The following is a 17,955-nucleotide window of genomic DNA, read 5'->3' as shown; positions in this document are numbered from 1 at the left end:
AAGAGATACATATATGAGAACAAAGATTGTTTTGCAAAAAGGTCACATGTTTGAGAAGAAGTTCATCAAATTACCAATAGAGTGTGGTTATTTTCCGTAATAATAATGACCTAATTTGACTTCAAACACGCTCATCATAGTATGTTTTGCACTTATGGTGCACTCAATTCTTTATGGTAAAAGTTTTTCATTTCTTGTGAAATTCAAATATTTAACTTAATCCCTTTGTAATCCATTTCTTCTTTATATAATTGTAAGATTTGAATGCTTACAAGCAACCAAGTCCCTATCTTTTCCTTTTTTTACTCCCTTTCTTCACCATTAGAGTTTTATGACAGTGTTAGGTCTTAAACGTGTCAGATTAAGATATAATCCGGATCCAAATGTAGAGCCAACGGAAAAATATAGATCTGGATCTAAGAAAGTCTGATCCTATCCAAATATTCATTTGGATCTTATAATCTTATTTTAAAATCCATATCCTAGAATAATGCGCCAGATTCGGATCATGCCGATCCATTTGCAAATCCTACAATCCGGAAACCAATTAGAAAAGACAACACGGCTAGTTTAGTCATTTCATCCTGAATATAAAAAAAAAAATTAAAAGGTGATACCCAAATTAAGGCTTGCACAAAATATACCCTTAAGTAACTAAAATTCCCAGAGAAACAGGACCTTCATAGTGGAATTTGAGGGATTATCTGAGGATAATTTCGTCAATATTTTTCATGTGGCTTTTTCCCACCTTTTTCAAAATAAGGCTGCTTTATTTCTGTTTTTGCCCGAAAGTGGAGCGCAGTTCTCCTTTTTTTAACAAGAAGACAAAAATCTTACCTGAGATGGGCATTTTCGTCAATTAAAAAAAGGCCAAAAGCCAATATGCCGTCCTATTTTTTTTTACCTTTTGGAAGGACGATAATGCCCTTATCCTATTGCGTAATTCCATTGTTAATAAGTTCCCGAGACGGGTTTGTATCGGTTGGATCCGAAATACAGTCAATGGTGGAGTTGGATTGATCTCAGATCGTGTGATTTCAAACTTGATGCGAAAATCCAGCGTTTGATATGAGAAAGAGACTACCAACCCTCTTCTTTTAGTTTCGGGATAGAAATTCTAAGGGCATGTTTGGTTGTGTTTTGGAGTCATGATTTCAAAACACATATTCCACCTTGTGATTTGAATTCAGCTATTTTTTTAATAAATATAAAAAATACTTAAAATTAGTTTTTAATATTATTTTAATAACTTTAACATGTATCACATTTTCATTGACGACACACAAATTTTTTTTTTTTTTTTTTTGCCGATTCGGAATGATTCAATTGAGTATTGGTATTGACCATTCACCTGAATCATTGGCCAAATGATACAAGGCCGATCCCGACACCGACAACATTACTTCAACCATCTAAACTTATGATATAAGAGGTGCAGCAGTGCTGCATGCTTAGAATGCAGCTCCGGTGTTGACAGCCACTCATCTTAGCATTTCTTGAGATGGACACAACACCTGTCTTGAAAAATGCCAAGATGCAGGTGGTTGTTAAGGTGAAAAGATCAGGTGCAATATGATTGCACAAATATTTGTGCGTTAAGCACCTGATCACCCTCCATCTTGGCGACCTGACCTGTCAGGTGTGGGACCGAAGACCTGATGGAGGGCGATGGAGTGCTTAATGCACAAAATTTTGTGCAATCATATTGCACCAGATCCGGACTCGTTGTCAAGCAAGTGGCTGATTTGCATATAATGAGAATGCATGCCTGAATAACCTGAGTGACAGCGTGACGACCCCTTCAACCCAGGTTCGACTCTCACCGAGTGTGCTCGCGCACATTAAGTGACCATAAAAAAATAAATAAATGATGTAAAATATATTTATCACTAGTTAATGAGTCTATACAAGCCGAGCCACAGGTAGCTGACAGTGTTGGCATTAGCCATGGGCCATTTAGGCATGAACAAGGCATAGCAAGGGGATTATGGAGAAGAACCTACAACTCGTTAACAGCTGGCAGATACCAACGTGGAGCTGCTTTTTCAGACACAACATGCTGTCATGTCCGAATTTTTTTCAGCTTGGAATATCAGGAGGAAGCATGAACAGATTCTCCTTTTGAAACGTCATTAAAAAAAATAGTAGGGGTAGTTTTAGTATCTCTCTCTCTCTAGACTCTCTCTCTCTAGAGAGAGAGAGAGAGAGAGAGAGAGAGAGTTACATAGCAAATTTCTCGAGGACCCAAATGTCTGTTTCAATGGGAAGGATGGAATTTGCCACCCGATTTCCCGACAATCCCCGCTTCGAAACACGCCGCTTCACGCTATAAATTGGGCGAAACCATCCAACCAACCAAATCCCTCTAGAGCCACCAACAACAACAACAACAAGACTCTCTCTCTCTCTCTCTCTCTCTCTCTCTCTCTCTCTCTCTCTCTTTCTCTTGCTTCAATCATGGCGACGAACCCTCTGGAAGGCATGACGGACGAGTTCTTCGAGCAGATTCTAGCCATGCCCGGCTACTCCACCGCCGGTGGATCCGGTGCCGACGCCGGAATGGCGGTGACCGCGGGGATGGTGCTGCAGATGGGCCCCGGAGGCGGATTTCCGGGCAGTATCTTCCCCCTTGGCCTGAGTCTCGAGCAAGGCAAGGGCGGTTTCATGAAGCTGGACGAGGCGTCCGGCAGCGGCAATCGGTTTCGAGACGGCGCCGACGGGAAACCCCTCCAGCCGGCCGTGAAGACCGCCACCACCGACGTAAGGGCAGAACGGGAACAACGTGATTGACCGCGAAGCCGCGCCACCACCGACGTAAACTAATTTTTTTCTCTTTTTTTTTTGAAGGAGAGGGAAGCCGCGCAATTGGCGAACTTTTTTCCGCCCTTCGCGAATATTCCGCACTCCGTCCGACCGGGAGCTCACCAGGTGCGTAAAAATCGGCGATTTTTTGTGGTTTTTGGGTTTCAAATCGGTAATAAATCGTGAATGAATCACTACGACTTTGTTTTTCCCTGTAGTTCCTGTTTTATGTAAAGGCAAAAAAAGCTGCTCAGAAATTTTGGCTTTTGCCCTCTGTGGTAATATTTATGACCATAACGCCCTTCCACTTTTCTAAATATGGCAAATGCACACCCTTTGTTCTGTAACATGAAGCCGTCCCAAATAGAGAAAAGGAAAAGAAACTCGTAAGCGTGAAACTTATTTCATGTTTTTAAACTATTTTTCTTTTCTTTAAAACAATTGGGAAAAAAACCGCTTGTGTTCAAAATGGTTTGCATTAAAAGTAAAAATTATGTCTTTTGGAAATTATTTTTATTATAAAACCTACATAATAAGTGTTTTTTGATGAATGGCTTAAAAGTATTCGTTTAATTAATTAAATTATGGATTTATTTGTTTTTTTACTACCACTTTCTGCTGGCTTCAATTGTCTCTTCTTACTAGCTTAGCTAAAAACAAAAAGAAAAGTCAAAAACTTAAAAATTTAAAAGTTGGATCTTAATATATCTTTTTGAAAAACATGGGGCTCTTTTTGGAATTTAATGAGAAAATTTGCCCTTTTTCGCTTCATACTTCGCGCGAGGGTGAAAGTGTTTTAAAATGACGAGAATGCCCATGGCAGGCGCCTATGCTTATCTTGAGAACGAGGGCATTATTGGAATCAAAGAAACATCCTCGTCCGTCGCATAAGATGGAAAATGGCGTATCTCTCAAGAGACTAGGCTGTAATTACGAGCGTACCCCTAATGAAAATTAATTACCAGACGGCATTTGTTAGTTTCGAGGGATAGTTTAGCCAATCTGATGCATATTTTGAGGATATGGACGTAATTTTGTGAGAAATAAAAAACGGTCTATACGGCACGTGCGAGGTGAGTCCCCGCTCGTGCTCCTTCTCTGATCGCTGACAGCGGCCCACTTCCCAAAGTTGATGGCGTGCGGATGGCTGTCTCTCACACGTGCGGAGCGCTGGACTCGGGCTGCTTCTCGCACGTGCACAGGGCTGAGAAAATTAGATGAGCTGCTCGTGGCTCGGCTCCTAAAGAGCTCATTTGAACTCGTGAAATAGCTTAGGCAAGCTCGAGCATGAGCAACAATGTTCAACTCGGCTCATATAGTGTCGTCGATTAATTTTACATGTATTTTTTTTATTATAGATTGAAGTTGGTTAAAGTGTTTGACTGCAAGTACTGAATTTAGAGTTCAAAATCTTATTGCTTAGAAGTGTGAAACAATTATTTATTTTGTAAATGAGCTAGTTTGAACTTGGCTTAAAAAGTCTAGACTCTAGGGTCTAAATTCTATTATTTTGAACTTGATATATATATATATAGAGAGAGAGAGTAATGGGTCCGTGCTAAACCCATTTGATGCTAAACCGCATGCTAAATGAGTTTTTTCAGCTATTTTTTATTTTATTTTTAAAGTTTAGCCGGACAGATGTGATCTAGATTTTATAGGGATCAACTCTTAAAGTCAACATATGAGTGTGTTTTTATAAAGTTTGAAAAATCAATGGTCCAAAATCTTTGTAAATTTTTTAGGCTCCAAACATCATTTTTCATTGAAAACACATGATCCAGGTGTGGATTCATAGTAAATCGATCATGCCCAACACATTTATGAAGCCAGAACCGCACACGGTTTAGCACCAAATGAGTTTAGCACGGACCCATTTTCTTTTATATATATATATAATGAACTATAGCTCTTGTTCGGCTCATTTAGCTTGAGTTTTTATAAGCTAAAGCTCTCGGCTCAGCTCCAGACAAGAAATGAGCAGAGCTTCAACACCCTCAGTTCGGTTTGTTTGGCTCGGGTGAGATGAGAGGGTGGGTCATGAGAGAATCGGTCAGAGTCGTTGTGGGGTTCCGTCTGTGATCATGGCATGCATTGTTATTAGCGTGTGTCACCATCATGATGATCTTATGGACTTTAGTAATCGCTATGCATCATCATCATGTGGTACCATCATTATCATACTGATGCCCCTTTAACATGGGCATTCATAGCCATCGCCATTCATGTGTGACAACCATCGTCATCTTGTGCCATTAATCATATCTAGCAGCATTTTCATGTCATTATTATCGACGAATAGCATTTATAATGTCAGATAGTGTGCTATCTTCATATTGTCATTAATTATCATAATCATCAAATCATCATAACTGCATCCATCGAGCACGACCATACACAACCAAACATCATATTATATGTACCAACCACCGTGATCACGTATAATTATTATATCATTATCACATGATCCTCAACTGATAGCTTTCTCATGAATTCATCACCATGCAACATGTGCATCTACTTGTCATCTCTTACATTTCTTGTAGCTTGCCGCTAGTGTTTCTTGTTCTATTATCCTGTAGGAAATAGCAGTAGCAACAATGCAACATTGTTGACAGTTGACAAAGTGCTAGATTTGTAAGTTGCATTACTGTTGTGGTTGCCCACATTGATCTTGCTTAAGAGGTGAGATTGGTGCCCAATGAGTTTCATGTTCTAGTGCACCAGCCCCAAGGGGGGTTGGCGTAGTGGGGTGGGGCCTTGGCTGCTAGATGAGCAGTCAAGGTTCGATTATCATGGGCGTCGCCCCTCTGCGCAACCAATGCATAGCATAAGCCTTGGAGAAGGGGCCCTAGCCTCGGAGTTTTAGGCTGTCAGCACGACGACCTTAGGTATGGCAGGCTGAGCCAGCTCGACCAGGTTTTCGTGCTGGGTACGGTTTCTTCGGGTTATAAATTAAAAAAAAAATGTTCTAGTGCACCATTACTTGTAGATGAGAGTTACATTAGTATGAGTGCATCCCTAGAAGCATCTACATTGATAATTTTGAACAGGGAGCAATTACCAAGAAACATGTGGTGTGTTAATTGTCCAATCATCTAGATCACTGTTTCGTTAACATCCCTGGTTTAGCTTATGTAGTAATTCTAATTGCACTCATCAATGCATTACAACTCTGTTCTTTGTCTTCTTTTCATTTTACTGATTTCGAGATTCAGTCAGGACAAGGAGTTGCAGCATGCCAGCCTTTTCATGCACAACCGACAACCAGTGCAACCATGCCACACCCTCCATCTGTACGGCCCAGAGTGCGTGCAAGGCGTGGTCAAGCTACTGACCCTCATAGTATTGCAGAAAGGGTAAGTTATTACCTATCTGCACATGCCTAAATGATTCTGACATGAGTGGTGCTGTTGTCCCTGTATGTGGATCTGCACAAAATATTTACTAGAAATGATATGGATCTGGAATGGATGAACTGGATCTTGATCCATGTTTGGTATGCAATTGGGCTTGTATTTGATGGATCTAATGCATTGATCCATTGAATAAAAATACTGCATCTGAACATGTTTTGGAGGATCAGGTATGCGTATGAGTAAAAGTTTCATATTTTAAATCCAGATCCACATGAACAGAGGTGTTTGCTGTGGACCACGTGCAATTAATCATGCCATGTCTTGGCTCAATCAGAAATCTGGTTGATTTTTGTGTGAATAACTGCATGATGCTTGTGCACGCATCTTTTATTTATATTCTGTGGCTTTGTTACCTTAATATATTTGGGAAGCACATTTACTAACTCAATGTGCTTGAGTGCATGTCTCGGTGTGTAGTGTGTGTGCGATGAAGATGATGATGGTCCTAACTGTTACTTTGATACAGTTACGCAGAGAAAGAATTGCAGAAAGGATGAAGCAGTTGCAGGAGTTGGTACCCAATTCTAACAAGGTACTCTTTTTAGGTTATATGGAAAAAAATTATGTCATGATTTTCTTGGAAAGAATTTTTTTTGTGGCATGGGAATCAGCTTTGTGTTGCGTGTGCCTGTACAGATAGCGTCGACTTCAAAGCATCTATTATGAGTATCCTCTATAATATTATTGTACTTTATCCCACCAGTTTCGTTCATGTCATTGTGTATAATCATTTATCAGTGGATAGCTACTGTAGGTGCTTAGTCCACAACTTCCAATATGATTCTCTAATATAAAAGATCGTACGGAGATCATCAAACACAATCTTATCTTGTGTGTCGTCACTTTTTTTTAACAGGATTTTTTTTTATGATGTGGACAGAAAACCTATGAAGGAGACTGAATTTTAGTATAGAAATTGGAGTATGCTGCTATGGAGGATAATTTCTGTAGTCTTATTTTGCTTGGTCCCACAAATGCAATCCGAGAGCTATTCATCCCTAAATGCAGGGGTAATTATTGGTGATTGACTACAACTAGTAGTCATCATGAATCTCACCCATCTTCAAATGATAGTGGACAAAGTCAATGTTTTCTTGTTATTTTATCTCCGACAGTTCTTGAGAATTAACATGTGGAGGCATATCCAATATTTTATGCTGGTCTTTTGTTGAGGACTTCGGTATGGAGAATGTTGGCATCAGATTTAGGAACTATGCCCATGGAGGATATCTTATAATGTTGTTGCGCTTAGTGCCATAACTGCCATCAAAACTAGATTCTGAGTTTGTTATGGTGATTGCTTGATTAGCCCACAAATACCACCCATTCTTGTCTCTAGCATGAAAGGGATTAACGGGGTCAAGGGTTAAATTGTCTTGTTCCCTATCAGCCTCCACCAGATCTTCTGTTGGGGTACCATGAGTAAAATCAATTCTTATGTCAATCAGCATAACTGTATGCTGTTGGTTCCATATAGCGCACAGCCATGTGGCACCATTTACTAGTAATTGTTTTATTCATGATTCCCCTACAGCAGATCCGGGTCCTTTTCTATCATGCCTGTTCGTCAAAGAGGATTTTCATATGTTGAGCCATATGCATGTCCCACGTTTGTGAGCAAGTTATGATACTTTGAAAGATCTGTCATAACATTATTGTGCTTAATGCCACAACTATCTCATGATGGAGATATTTAAGGCCACAAATTCCAACTATTTCAATGATGGAGATGACAAGTAGTTGCCTGCTTGGCCCACAGCTAGCACCTGGGTAAACACTGTTTGTTTATGAGAGAAAAGTGATTGTCCCTCCAAGCTACTTGCATTTCATCTCTAAAACGCATCATGGACAAAAATCTTCGAAGATTTTAGAAATTTATGGTATTGTCTCTGCACCAAACAACTCATCTATCCTCTATGTCAAGCTCCAGCCATCTCAGAGACAGGTGGTACTGGCAGGGCCAAGCTCAGTAATACCATGCTTGATACAGAAGCAATAATTATAGAACTAAAAATGACGATGCTGTATTTCTTTCCTCCTTTTTTGTGTACTTCTTTTCAATAAAAAAATCATTTTTATTGATTATCTGTTCTTGGTGCAGACAGACAGAGCAGCCATGCTTGATGAAATTATGGACTATGTCAAATTCCTCAGGCTACAAGTAAATGTAAAGACGCTCCCTCCTAGTAGTTGGCAATATCACAAGAGACGATTGATTCTTTGGCATATTAAAGATATATCTGGGCACTGTTATGAAAGGACCAACTTGGTTATATTTCACTTGATTTTCAGAAATATTGGAGTTCATGAACTTAATCATTGCGTTCATGGTTTTAAGAGATGCCTCGATGTACATGGTTTTATGTCATTATTGAACTTACGTATGCCCGCCCATCAAATGCTTATTTTGAAATTGATTTCCACAAATTATTTCAAGTAGTGGGTCTAGCTGGCCCCCACTCTATGGCAGAGACAGTGAAGCACTACTGTCATTTTCAGATAGAAGCAGCGATACTCCTTTTTGTCTGTTATAACCTATTTTTGTTTATACAGTGTGGCTTACTAAGGTATAATTAAACATTAACAGGTGTTGAGCATGAGCAGGGTAGGTGGGGCAGGAACTGTTACTCAGCTTGTGGCTGACCTTCCATCTCCCACCATTGAGGTGATTAATTCATTTAAATTCTCCACTTATCCTTACATATTTTCATCTTGTTCTTGTCATTCAAGAAGTTATGAGTAACTATAGTGGGAATCCTAAAGGCTTATCTATGAAAACTTACCTGTCTTTTTCAATAACTCAATCACATACCTACTCTTTCCATGGCTAAACAGAATTGGCAGTGGGACCCACATATTAAAAAACATACATGCTTTTCTCCCATGATTAACCAAACAAGCAAGCATGATCTTACATGTATTTGGACATGGCAGAAAAAGTATGCATTAGAAGTATGCAAATATGCAAATATTATGGTTACACCCATAATGTAATTAAATTATTGAGGAAAGTTACAAAGTATGTTTTTCATGAAGTGAAGTATCCTTCCAAAAACCAACAGACACCCTCAAACCAGACCTTTATTCACTTCCAATACGAGTTTTTTGTTGCCACTAATTTTATTTGGAAAAGAAATTGTTTAATACTGCCTGATGAAATGGAAGTTAAGAACTACTTTTTTGTGTATTTTTTTCTCTTTCTTTTCTTAGTTAATCAACCTGTTTCATGGATGCCCCTTAGTGGGATTTGAACCTGGGACCAGCTTAGGAAGATAGTGGGCTTTATCAGTTCATCACTCCATCTGTCATATTCAGCCCAGAATGACAGACCTATGCTTCAAAGTTAACTGAGTCTGTATGTCATATGTACGAATAGTGACAAATATGAGCAATATTTTGAAAATATTGCAAAAGAAACATAACACTTTGGTTGCTATTTTAGATGGCCAGAATATGAAAATATTGTAAAAATAACACAATTTTCTCATGATATTTACATTTGTATCAGCTATATCTTGGTAAAAAATGGTTATATATAAATATAAATATGTATGTATATATATAGAGAGAGATTTTTAATTAAATTATTTTGCTGATAAAAACACAAGAAAACAAAAAACTTTTCCTTCTCATGAGAATTTGGCTGCTGTTATTTTGCCATTCTAAACTTTTGTCACTATGCCTGGATCTGATGTGCTCTGTTGGGTTCAGGGAGAAGCAAGTGGAGGTTCATGCAAGCAACAGCAACAAGTTTGGGATAAGTGTTCGGCCGATGGGACTGAGCGGCAGGTCGCTAAGCTCATGGAAGAAGATGTGGGTGCAGCCATGCAGTTCCTCCAATCCAAGGACCTCTGCCTCATGCCCATCTCACTAGCCATGGCCATCTACCACACACACCAACCAGATGCACCTGCTGCTGCTCCCAGAGTGAAACCAGAACCAAGTACACAGTCATAGTACTACTGTATTCCCCACTTGGCCTAGCACCTCGTAGGCCCTCCCCGCTGACCACCAACTGCCCCGGGCCCATGGTGCATGATCAGCGGTTCGATCCTCTGATTGGATTATGGGCTTGGGGCCTCTCTCTCTCTCTCTGATATTTTGAAATATGTAGTAATACAGTGACTAGAGAAAGTTTAAATATTCCATTTACTTTTTTTTGTTGATTTGGGTGAAGGGGGTGAATTGTGGAAAGTTTTTGGCTGCTTTTTGTGGGATGGGGACATTGAAGAGTGATGTTGGATTTCCAAAAAACTTTTTGACGGTTTAAGGTCGGTAGTGGGATGAGGGGCCCAGGACAAATGGACATCAGAAATATATTAATACATACACAGACATAGCGATTGATACATCCAATGTTGCTTTTTATTTTATTTGAATTTTTGGTCAATTTCAAGACAAAGGTGGTGTTTTTTAATGGGAAATGGTTGGTGGCTAAAAAGGTGATGATGCATAGGCATTGGAGTCAATAGGGAAATAAAAGTGTGAATTGCTTTGTTGAGTGTGAGTTGGATGAATTTTCAAAGTTTCTCTTGAGCACGCTAGCAATAATAGAGAGAGTGCATCATGAATAAAAGAACGAGAGAAAGTTTGAGTCGTCGAACATGATTATAGGTTAGGAAAATTGGTGTGCTTGATGCATCATCAATCTTTGTCTACTCCCACCAATGCTTTGAATTCCTTAGGAATGTCAAATGATCAGGTTTGGGTCAAATATCCGGTCTAATTCCAATAATGTTTAGTTGGATTCGGTAAAACAAGTAGGCTCTAATTAATAATTGGATCCTAATTTGGTATGCAGTTTTCATCTGAATCTGAATCTGAATCGGATAGATAATCCAACCTGCTTCTATATGTAATGTATCCAATCAACTTGGCCCTTGGGGTTACTCTTTTGCCATCTGACTGAATCATATTACAGTCTAGATTCATTGAGGTTGGATTCAATAATGCCTAGGTCCAAACTGAGTCTGATGCATTTACCTCCCTATAAACTACTGTCAATAGAGGTGAGGCAGCAAGATCATCCTAAACCTAACTCTACAAATCCCAGGTCCAAAGCCACAAGCTAAACCCAAATCATCTCTTTTCTTAGTGCTTGATTCTAGCCACTTTGTGGGCATGCTCCATTCCAGCTATATGAGGATTGATAACCTCACATCTAATGAAAAAACTGTAGCCATGTAGATATTCTCTATTGCGCTAGTGAACCATGTTGTGATAGACTACTCTAACTTATGCCCAGTTCTGAATTTGATCCCACTTTTAGTGGAAAAAGGATAGCTTTAAAATTTGACTCCCCATGGATGTAGGAACCATATGAGATAGCTGGATTGGTAAAAGTTGGTGTTATAATGACCATAGTTGCCAATCAGTTTGTATTAGAACTCGGAGTATTCTCTCATTGGCCTGAATTCCAGTTGGTTCATTGACCGCTGCTTGTGCTTTGTATGTTAGCAAGACGGCACTGTGATTACCTTGTCTGGTAGGAGCAGCTAGTGCACGTCACCTTGTGTTGGGACGTTGCAGGTTCAAAACCCAATGGTATAGTTGTATAACTGGTAGGGGTCTGCCTAACCCCAGCTTGCCTTTCAAAGAAAAAAGACAACACTGTAATTATGTCTATATGTATAGTTTGACAGTAATATAAAACCATTTGCCTTTTCTCTTAAAAAAAAGACCATAGTTGCCAAAGTAAGAAGCAAGTGCGAAGCATGAAACAAAGTTTAGGAAATGCTTAGATGTGTGGTGTAAATCATTTAGGAAACATAAAAGGTAATGAGTAAGATGCAACAATGGGGATAAGTAGGAAATCTTAATCCTAAATCCTAAATATTATAAAAGCCAAAGCAAGGGTATCAAGTGCAAAAAATTGGATGCTTTATAACTTTTTCTTTATTGATATTCTTTGTCATGTGATTTGAGAATGTAATTAAAATTTGTATGGACATTTGCATGGAGTTTTAAAATAAAAAAGTGTTATTTACATAACATATTGTAATTTTTTCAAACAATAATGAGTTACTATTTATAACCTTTCTCTCTCTAAACTGTCCTCCTTTTTAATAACCATAAAATAAAACTATTTTTAATTTTTTTAAATTATCAATATGACTATTTCTCATTATTTTTTCTTTCAATGTCAATAAATGTTTATTATGTAAACTTTCTTTTACCATTTGAATTATCTTATAGAGCCCGGCCATTTGGGTAGGCCGATTATCTGGTGATAATAAAGGCAGTAAAACTTGTGTTTCTTTTTTAAGCACTTTTATAAAAAAAATATTCAATTTACTTTGGATTTTATAATGAAAGCATGAACTTTAAAAAAGAAAGTATTAATTATTTTATTATTAAAAAGCATTTCTATTTTCTAATATCAACAAAGTATATTGTCATATTAAGAAAGGCAAATTTTTTAATCTTTTGAAAGCAAACTTCACATTATTTTCAAAAGCATGGAAAAAATGTGCAGTTTTACACTTCCGAAGCAAGTTTTCTTGGAGTAAGCTTTAAAGATTTTAAGAAGCTTTCGGTAACTACAATCTTGACTGAAGGGTCTCAAAAGTCCAACAGGTGCCCATCAATTTAACCTTGTTTATCATCAAGGAAAGAAAAAATAAAAGAAAAAACTTTGGCAGTGCCAATCATGGATGATACCTTCCAAGAGTGACCAAAGATGACTGCAAACATGAAGGGTCTGAGCTAGCTCTTCTGAAGAATATGCTTGTTTACTAAATGGGCCTGAAAATGCAGAAGATGCCACTAAAACCAAGCGGCAATATTTGTTGGGATTTTGAGCACTCAATTAACACAGCAGAAAGTGGTATGACCAGTAAGGAGCAAGAGAAAAGGAGGTGTGAGGCTACAGACTCAAGCACTCAGACACAAATCACTCACACTCTACCTATTGCACACACTCACTTAGTCACTCAAGAAATCACATTTCATTACTTAATTCATGAAAGGAAATACATGAGGGGTATATATAGAGCCAACGGGCTGGGATGATAAGCATGCCCCATGCTATAATTAGAAAAAGTGAGTTAATGAAAATAAATTTCAAAGAGAATTTGTTGGAAACCCAAGAGCCCTACTAGAGTCATCTATCACCATTATTAGAATAAGATAAGATAGAGGATAGAGACCTCTACCGACCTACCTAAGTTTGGCATATGAGATGCCAAATTATATGACCCTATCTATTCTATTTGGATTATGGACTCAAGTCAGAACCAAATCTAATTACAAATTAATTAATGTTTTAACAATATTGACCCTTGCATTGAGTCAATAGTGGCCACAGTAAGCGAAGGCAGTCTAAGCTTTGCAATCCAGTGCATTAACCAAGGAAATCATCCTTATCATGGCTTGGCAGCACAATAGATTGGGAAAAACTTGTAGCATATTGGTCCTAAACCATAGCCACAAAAGTTCAAAATGACAATTATTCAGCATTTTTTAAAATTTTCATTTGCTTGGCTTTTTATAGGGAAAATTTTGGCAAAATACAACAACTACGCCTTCATCCCAAAACAATTGGAAACAATTGGCAAAATAATTTAATAAAATAACTTATAAGAAAATCATGGTATGCTTATAAATAAAATAAACGGGTGATGTATAGTGGTATTTTAAAACAATATAGTTTTATCCTGCTCTATCATGATATGTTCAATATGTTGAGATATTAAATGTTTAACGCAACTGGAAAATTATCGAATTTCTTCACTTTTTTGAAAAAGATGTGATGTTGGTTTTAATTGAGTTACAAAACTAGTTAATCTTATTAGATTAGTGCAGACTGCTTAGAAATATATTGCAAGCACTGAAACACCATTTGTTAGTTTCTAAACTCAAAAGGTACTAGAGACCACAATGGGTCTGGGAAACAAGATGAGCTGCTCATGGCTCAGCATACATTGGGCTCATAAATAGCTCGTTCAAACTCATAAAATATGCTCAGCTCGATAACTAGCAGCAAAAATATTTTACATATATTGTATGTCATAGAGTGTAGATGGTTGAAGTGTTTGGCTTGCAAGCAATAAGCTTAGAGTTCAAATCCTATTGCTAATAGCTTTGCAACAATCCACTTCTTTTACAAATGAGCCAATTTGTGCTTGGTTCAGGAAATTTAGATCTCAAATTCTATTATTTTTAATTTAAAAAATGTATTTTTCCTGTAAACAAGCTAGCTTGAGCTTGGCTCGTTTAACTCAAGCTAGCATGAGCTCGAGCTCGGTTTGGCTCATGATAAGAATGACCCAAGATTGAATACCCTTTGTTCAGTTTGTTTGACTCGTTTACCAGCCCCAAACAAGAACAATGAAATAAACTTTAGCCCTTCTGCCCCCAACGGGGGTTGGCGACTTGGCGTAGTGGGATGGGGCCTTGGCTGCATGACGGGCAGTCAAGGTTCAATTCCTATGGACATCACCCCTCTGCGCAAGCCAACACATAGCATAGGCCCCAGGGGCAGGGGTCCTAGCCTCAGAGTTTTACTTTGCCAGCATGACGACCATAGGTATGGCAGGCTGAGCCAGTGCGATCAGGTCTTAGTGCAGTTTCTTCAGGTTATAAATCCAAAGGAAAAAACCTTAGCCCTTCAAATTCACCTGGCTATCCTTTTCTGTCTGAGAATAGGAAAGAAAGGAATGGTGATAAGGTGTGGCCACAGATGAGACCCACAAAGTGGGTGGTGTCTGAGGAGATAAAGGAGAATTTGATGCTATCATGCCTTTAGCACATGTCAGAGTAGAATTTGAATATCAAATGTAACAATGTGACCAGAAAATCATCTTTCCGATTTGAATCCAAAAAAGAATAGATAAAGTGATGAACTAACCCCACAACAGTACCGTTTACAACAGTAGTGTTTGGGACAAAGGTCAACTCAGTGAGTGACTAGTCAAGTCCAAAACATAAGTGGGGAGATGAGATGCTGTCAAAAGTTGAGACAAATAAAGACAGCCAAGATGCTAATCTATGTCACAAATATCACCCATATTTTGAAAACAAGGCTCAAAAGACGTCATATTTTCGAAAAATGTCCCTCTAAAAAAATTGTGTTTTATGGAATACTAATGCTATGGGAACACTTTCAGATGTTTACAGATATTTGTCTAACTTACCAAATATTTTCAAAAAGCGACCCAGAATTTTGACTATTACATTTAACAGCCTTCTTTTATCATTTCTTTTTCAAAGACGGGCTCAGCTCTAAAATCATTCAGTTAAACTTTTTGTTTAGCCAGAAAAAGTTACTAAATACCCCTACTGTTGGTTTATTTAACAAATGACCCGAAGATAACATGAGTTGTTTTATAAAAACGGGGAAAATTTGTCGCTTTACATAGATAAGGCAGGTGGTTCTACGTAATAACTCCAATGTTGACTGGTGGGTTTAAATAATTGATAGTTTAGGTGGTTCATGGTAAATTATTCAAACACCTTTTCTAATACTTTCGTATCGTTTTGTAGTTTTAATTTATATAGTCATATATTTATACATGCTAATATTTTTGTTCATAGTATCACAAGACTTTCCCACGTTGAGATTTTTTCCAAGAATGAGATTTGTGATATGATGCTCAGAGCAAAAACCATAGTTAACATATTTCAATGAACCATGCTGCTTAAATCAAATGGTCAATAGATACAGGCAAATACTGGTTTTGATGCTCTCTTTTAACTGTCAAATAAATGGCCCTTAGTGTGGCACATGTTGCCATGGCCTTCTGGCAGCGCCCCATAAACTATAACCCCTACCAAGTAAAATGCACAACCAACACTTCCAAGAGACAACTATGGGCTAATCAGTTCATATTTTATATAATCAATCAGTTATGCAAGGGGTAGTGTGATGGGATGTCATCCCTTGGGCAAGCCCAAGTGTGATGACTCCCCGAGGGCAAGGGATAAAGCCCACAGAGTTTCATGTTGCCAGGACAGTGATCGTAAGTACCGCAGGTAGAGCCAGCACAGCTAGGTCTCTAATCCTAGGGGTGGTTTCTCCATGTAAATATAAAAAAAAAAGGCTTCCAAGAGACAATTATGGGCTGATTAGGTTGTATTTTATATAATCAATCATCAGCTAGGGCATGTTTGGAATCTCAGTGCTGGGATGGGCGTATATGCATTTGGTGTTCCCGTGGCAAAATCTTGGTCAAATGTTCATGGTGGTCCTGTTTGTAATCTTGGCACTAGGATGGACGTTTATGCATTTGGGAAGGGAAGTGAGGTCCTTTATTCTTTGTATTTACACTAAATGATGGATTTGGCAGCTACCACCTCCTAGAGGAGGTAGCTGGCAAAGCAGCTGCCACTTTCTAAAATGCATAAACTCCATAAACACCCATGCTAAACACACCGATCCCAAACAGGCCCTTATATTCAACTCCCACAGTACCTCACTTAGAGACTGTGCCTCTCACTTCGGAACTGTGAGAATGGTGGCCATGTGAATCTCACCAATGGAGGCTCGGTGTGGTTGGTAGGAGTTGTCTGTCACGTCTCCTTTTGGTGGGATGCTGCAGATTCAAACCCCAGTGGTACGTTGAATAGTAACTGGTGGGGGTCTAATAACTCAAGCTTGCCTTTAAAAAAAAAGTTTGGTGTGGAGGAGATTGAATATAAACAATGAATCAGTTATATACAATATGTCCTAATCAGACCTTGATAATACATGCACTTTCACAAATGACCCTAAGGAACTGTGAATGCAAACAAGTCGGACACGGGTTGGGTTAAGGTTTCCAACATCCATATGCCAACCTCATTCAAACGAGATGAGACACTCATGGCTTGACTTGTAAAGAGCTCATTCAAACTCAAAAACATATGCTCAACAAATTGAACATGAAACAACAGGTGCTTGGCTTGTACAAGCTCATCAAATAATAATCAATTACATCACATAATATAGCCTAGAACAAATGGTTGAAGTGTATGCTTTGCAACCAATGGGCCTTAAAGAGTTCAAATCTTGATGCTTTCAACTTTGAATTAACCGTCTTTTTTTGTAACAAGTCAAGTAGAGCTCAACTCAATAGGTCTTAAAAAGTTCAAATCCTATTACTTCCAACTTTGAAACAATGTAGCTTTTATGCATGCAAACCAGACCAAACAAAGGTCGTAGCTCAAGCTTGGCTCGGCTTGCCACAAGCGTAAGCTGAGTTGATTTTGAGATAAAATACAGCTAGCATACAACCATATATGTTGCAATAGGTACTCTCTAGACTTTGTAGACTCAAAATAGTGTGAGCCGTTACCAAGTAATTTTCCTTTCAAGAATAAGAGGGCAGAAGTGTAGTTCTTGCTTAGGTGAATATGTCAGGCATCCATTCAAAACCCAAGTAGTTCACAATTCAGTAGAGAGAATAGCAAGCAAGAATAAAAACTGCAGGATAGCCGCATGTAGCACCTTCCAAGTTAAATCATAAATGATATAATCAATTTGGACAGAAGAAGATGCTTCCAAAATAGATTGATTCAAACGGGTTGATAGATTCAGCTAAACAAAGAAAAGAGAGTAAGATAATTGGAGAGACAAATAAGCCAAAGGCACATCACTGTAAATGCTAGTAAGCAGCCACACATTTATACCATAATCTACCAAACAGAGCTTTTTACCTCATTGCCCATGTCTCCGTTACTTTTGATTCTTTCTCCTTGTTCCTCAAATACCAACTTTCACAGGCTAGCAAATTACCCATAGCAATCAACTAAAATG

At 38.4% G+C, this 17,955-nt stretch overlaps 1 protein-coding gene across 3 annotated transcripts; it reads left to right on the top strand.

The window, feature by feature from the left end:
• Window positions 1–2,314: 2,314 nt before the first annotated feature.
• On the top strand, window positions 2,315–10,370 carry LOC149829210 (transcription factor UNE12-like). Of its 3 annotated transcripts, none has more exons than XM_090017966.1 (7): window positions 2,315–2,760; window positions 2,848–2,928; window positions 6,021–6,161; window positions 6,688–6,753; window positions 8,323–8,602; window positions 8,809–8,886; window positions 9,933–10,370. In XM_090017966.1, exons 1-6 carry the CDS (start codon window positions 2,458–2,460, stop codon window positions 8,862–8,864), a joined length of 927 nt encoding a protein of 308 aa, XP_089874092.1. In that variant the 5' UTR covers window positions 2,315–2,457; the 3' UTR covers window positions 8,865–8,886; window positions 9,933–10,370. The 3 variants fall into 3 exon arrangements, with proteins under 3 accessions (XP_089874092.1, XP_089874091.1, XP_089874093.1); XM_090017965.1 differs by having other exon boundaries at window positions 2,343–2,760; window positions 8,323–8,388; XM_090017967.1 differs by lacking the exon at window positions 6,021–6,161 and having other exon boundaries at window positions 2,350–2,760; window positions 8,323–8,388.
• The last annotated feature ends 7,585 nt before the right edge of the window (window positions 10,371–17,955 follow it).

Source organism: Nuphar pumila, chromosome 9, assembly GCF_984573655.1.
Source record: "Nuphar pumila chromosome 9, dmNupPumi1.hap1.1, whole genome shotgun sequence".
NCBI classification, from domain to species: domain Eukaryota; kingdom Viridiplantae; phylum Streptophyta; class Magnoliopsida; order Nymphaeales; family Nymphaeaceae; genus Nuphar; species Nuphar pumila.
This window is presented reverse-complemented; position numbering and strand designations above follow the sequence as displayed.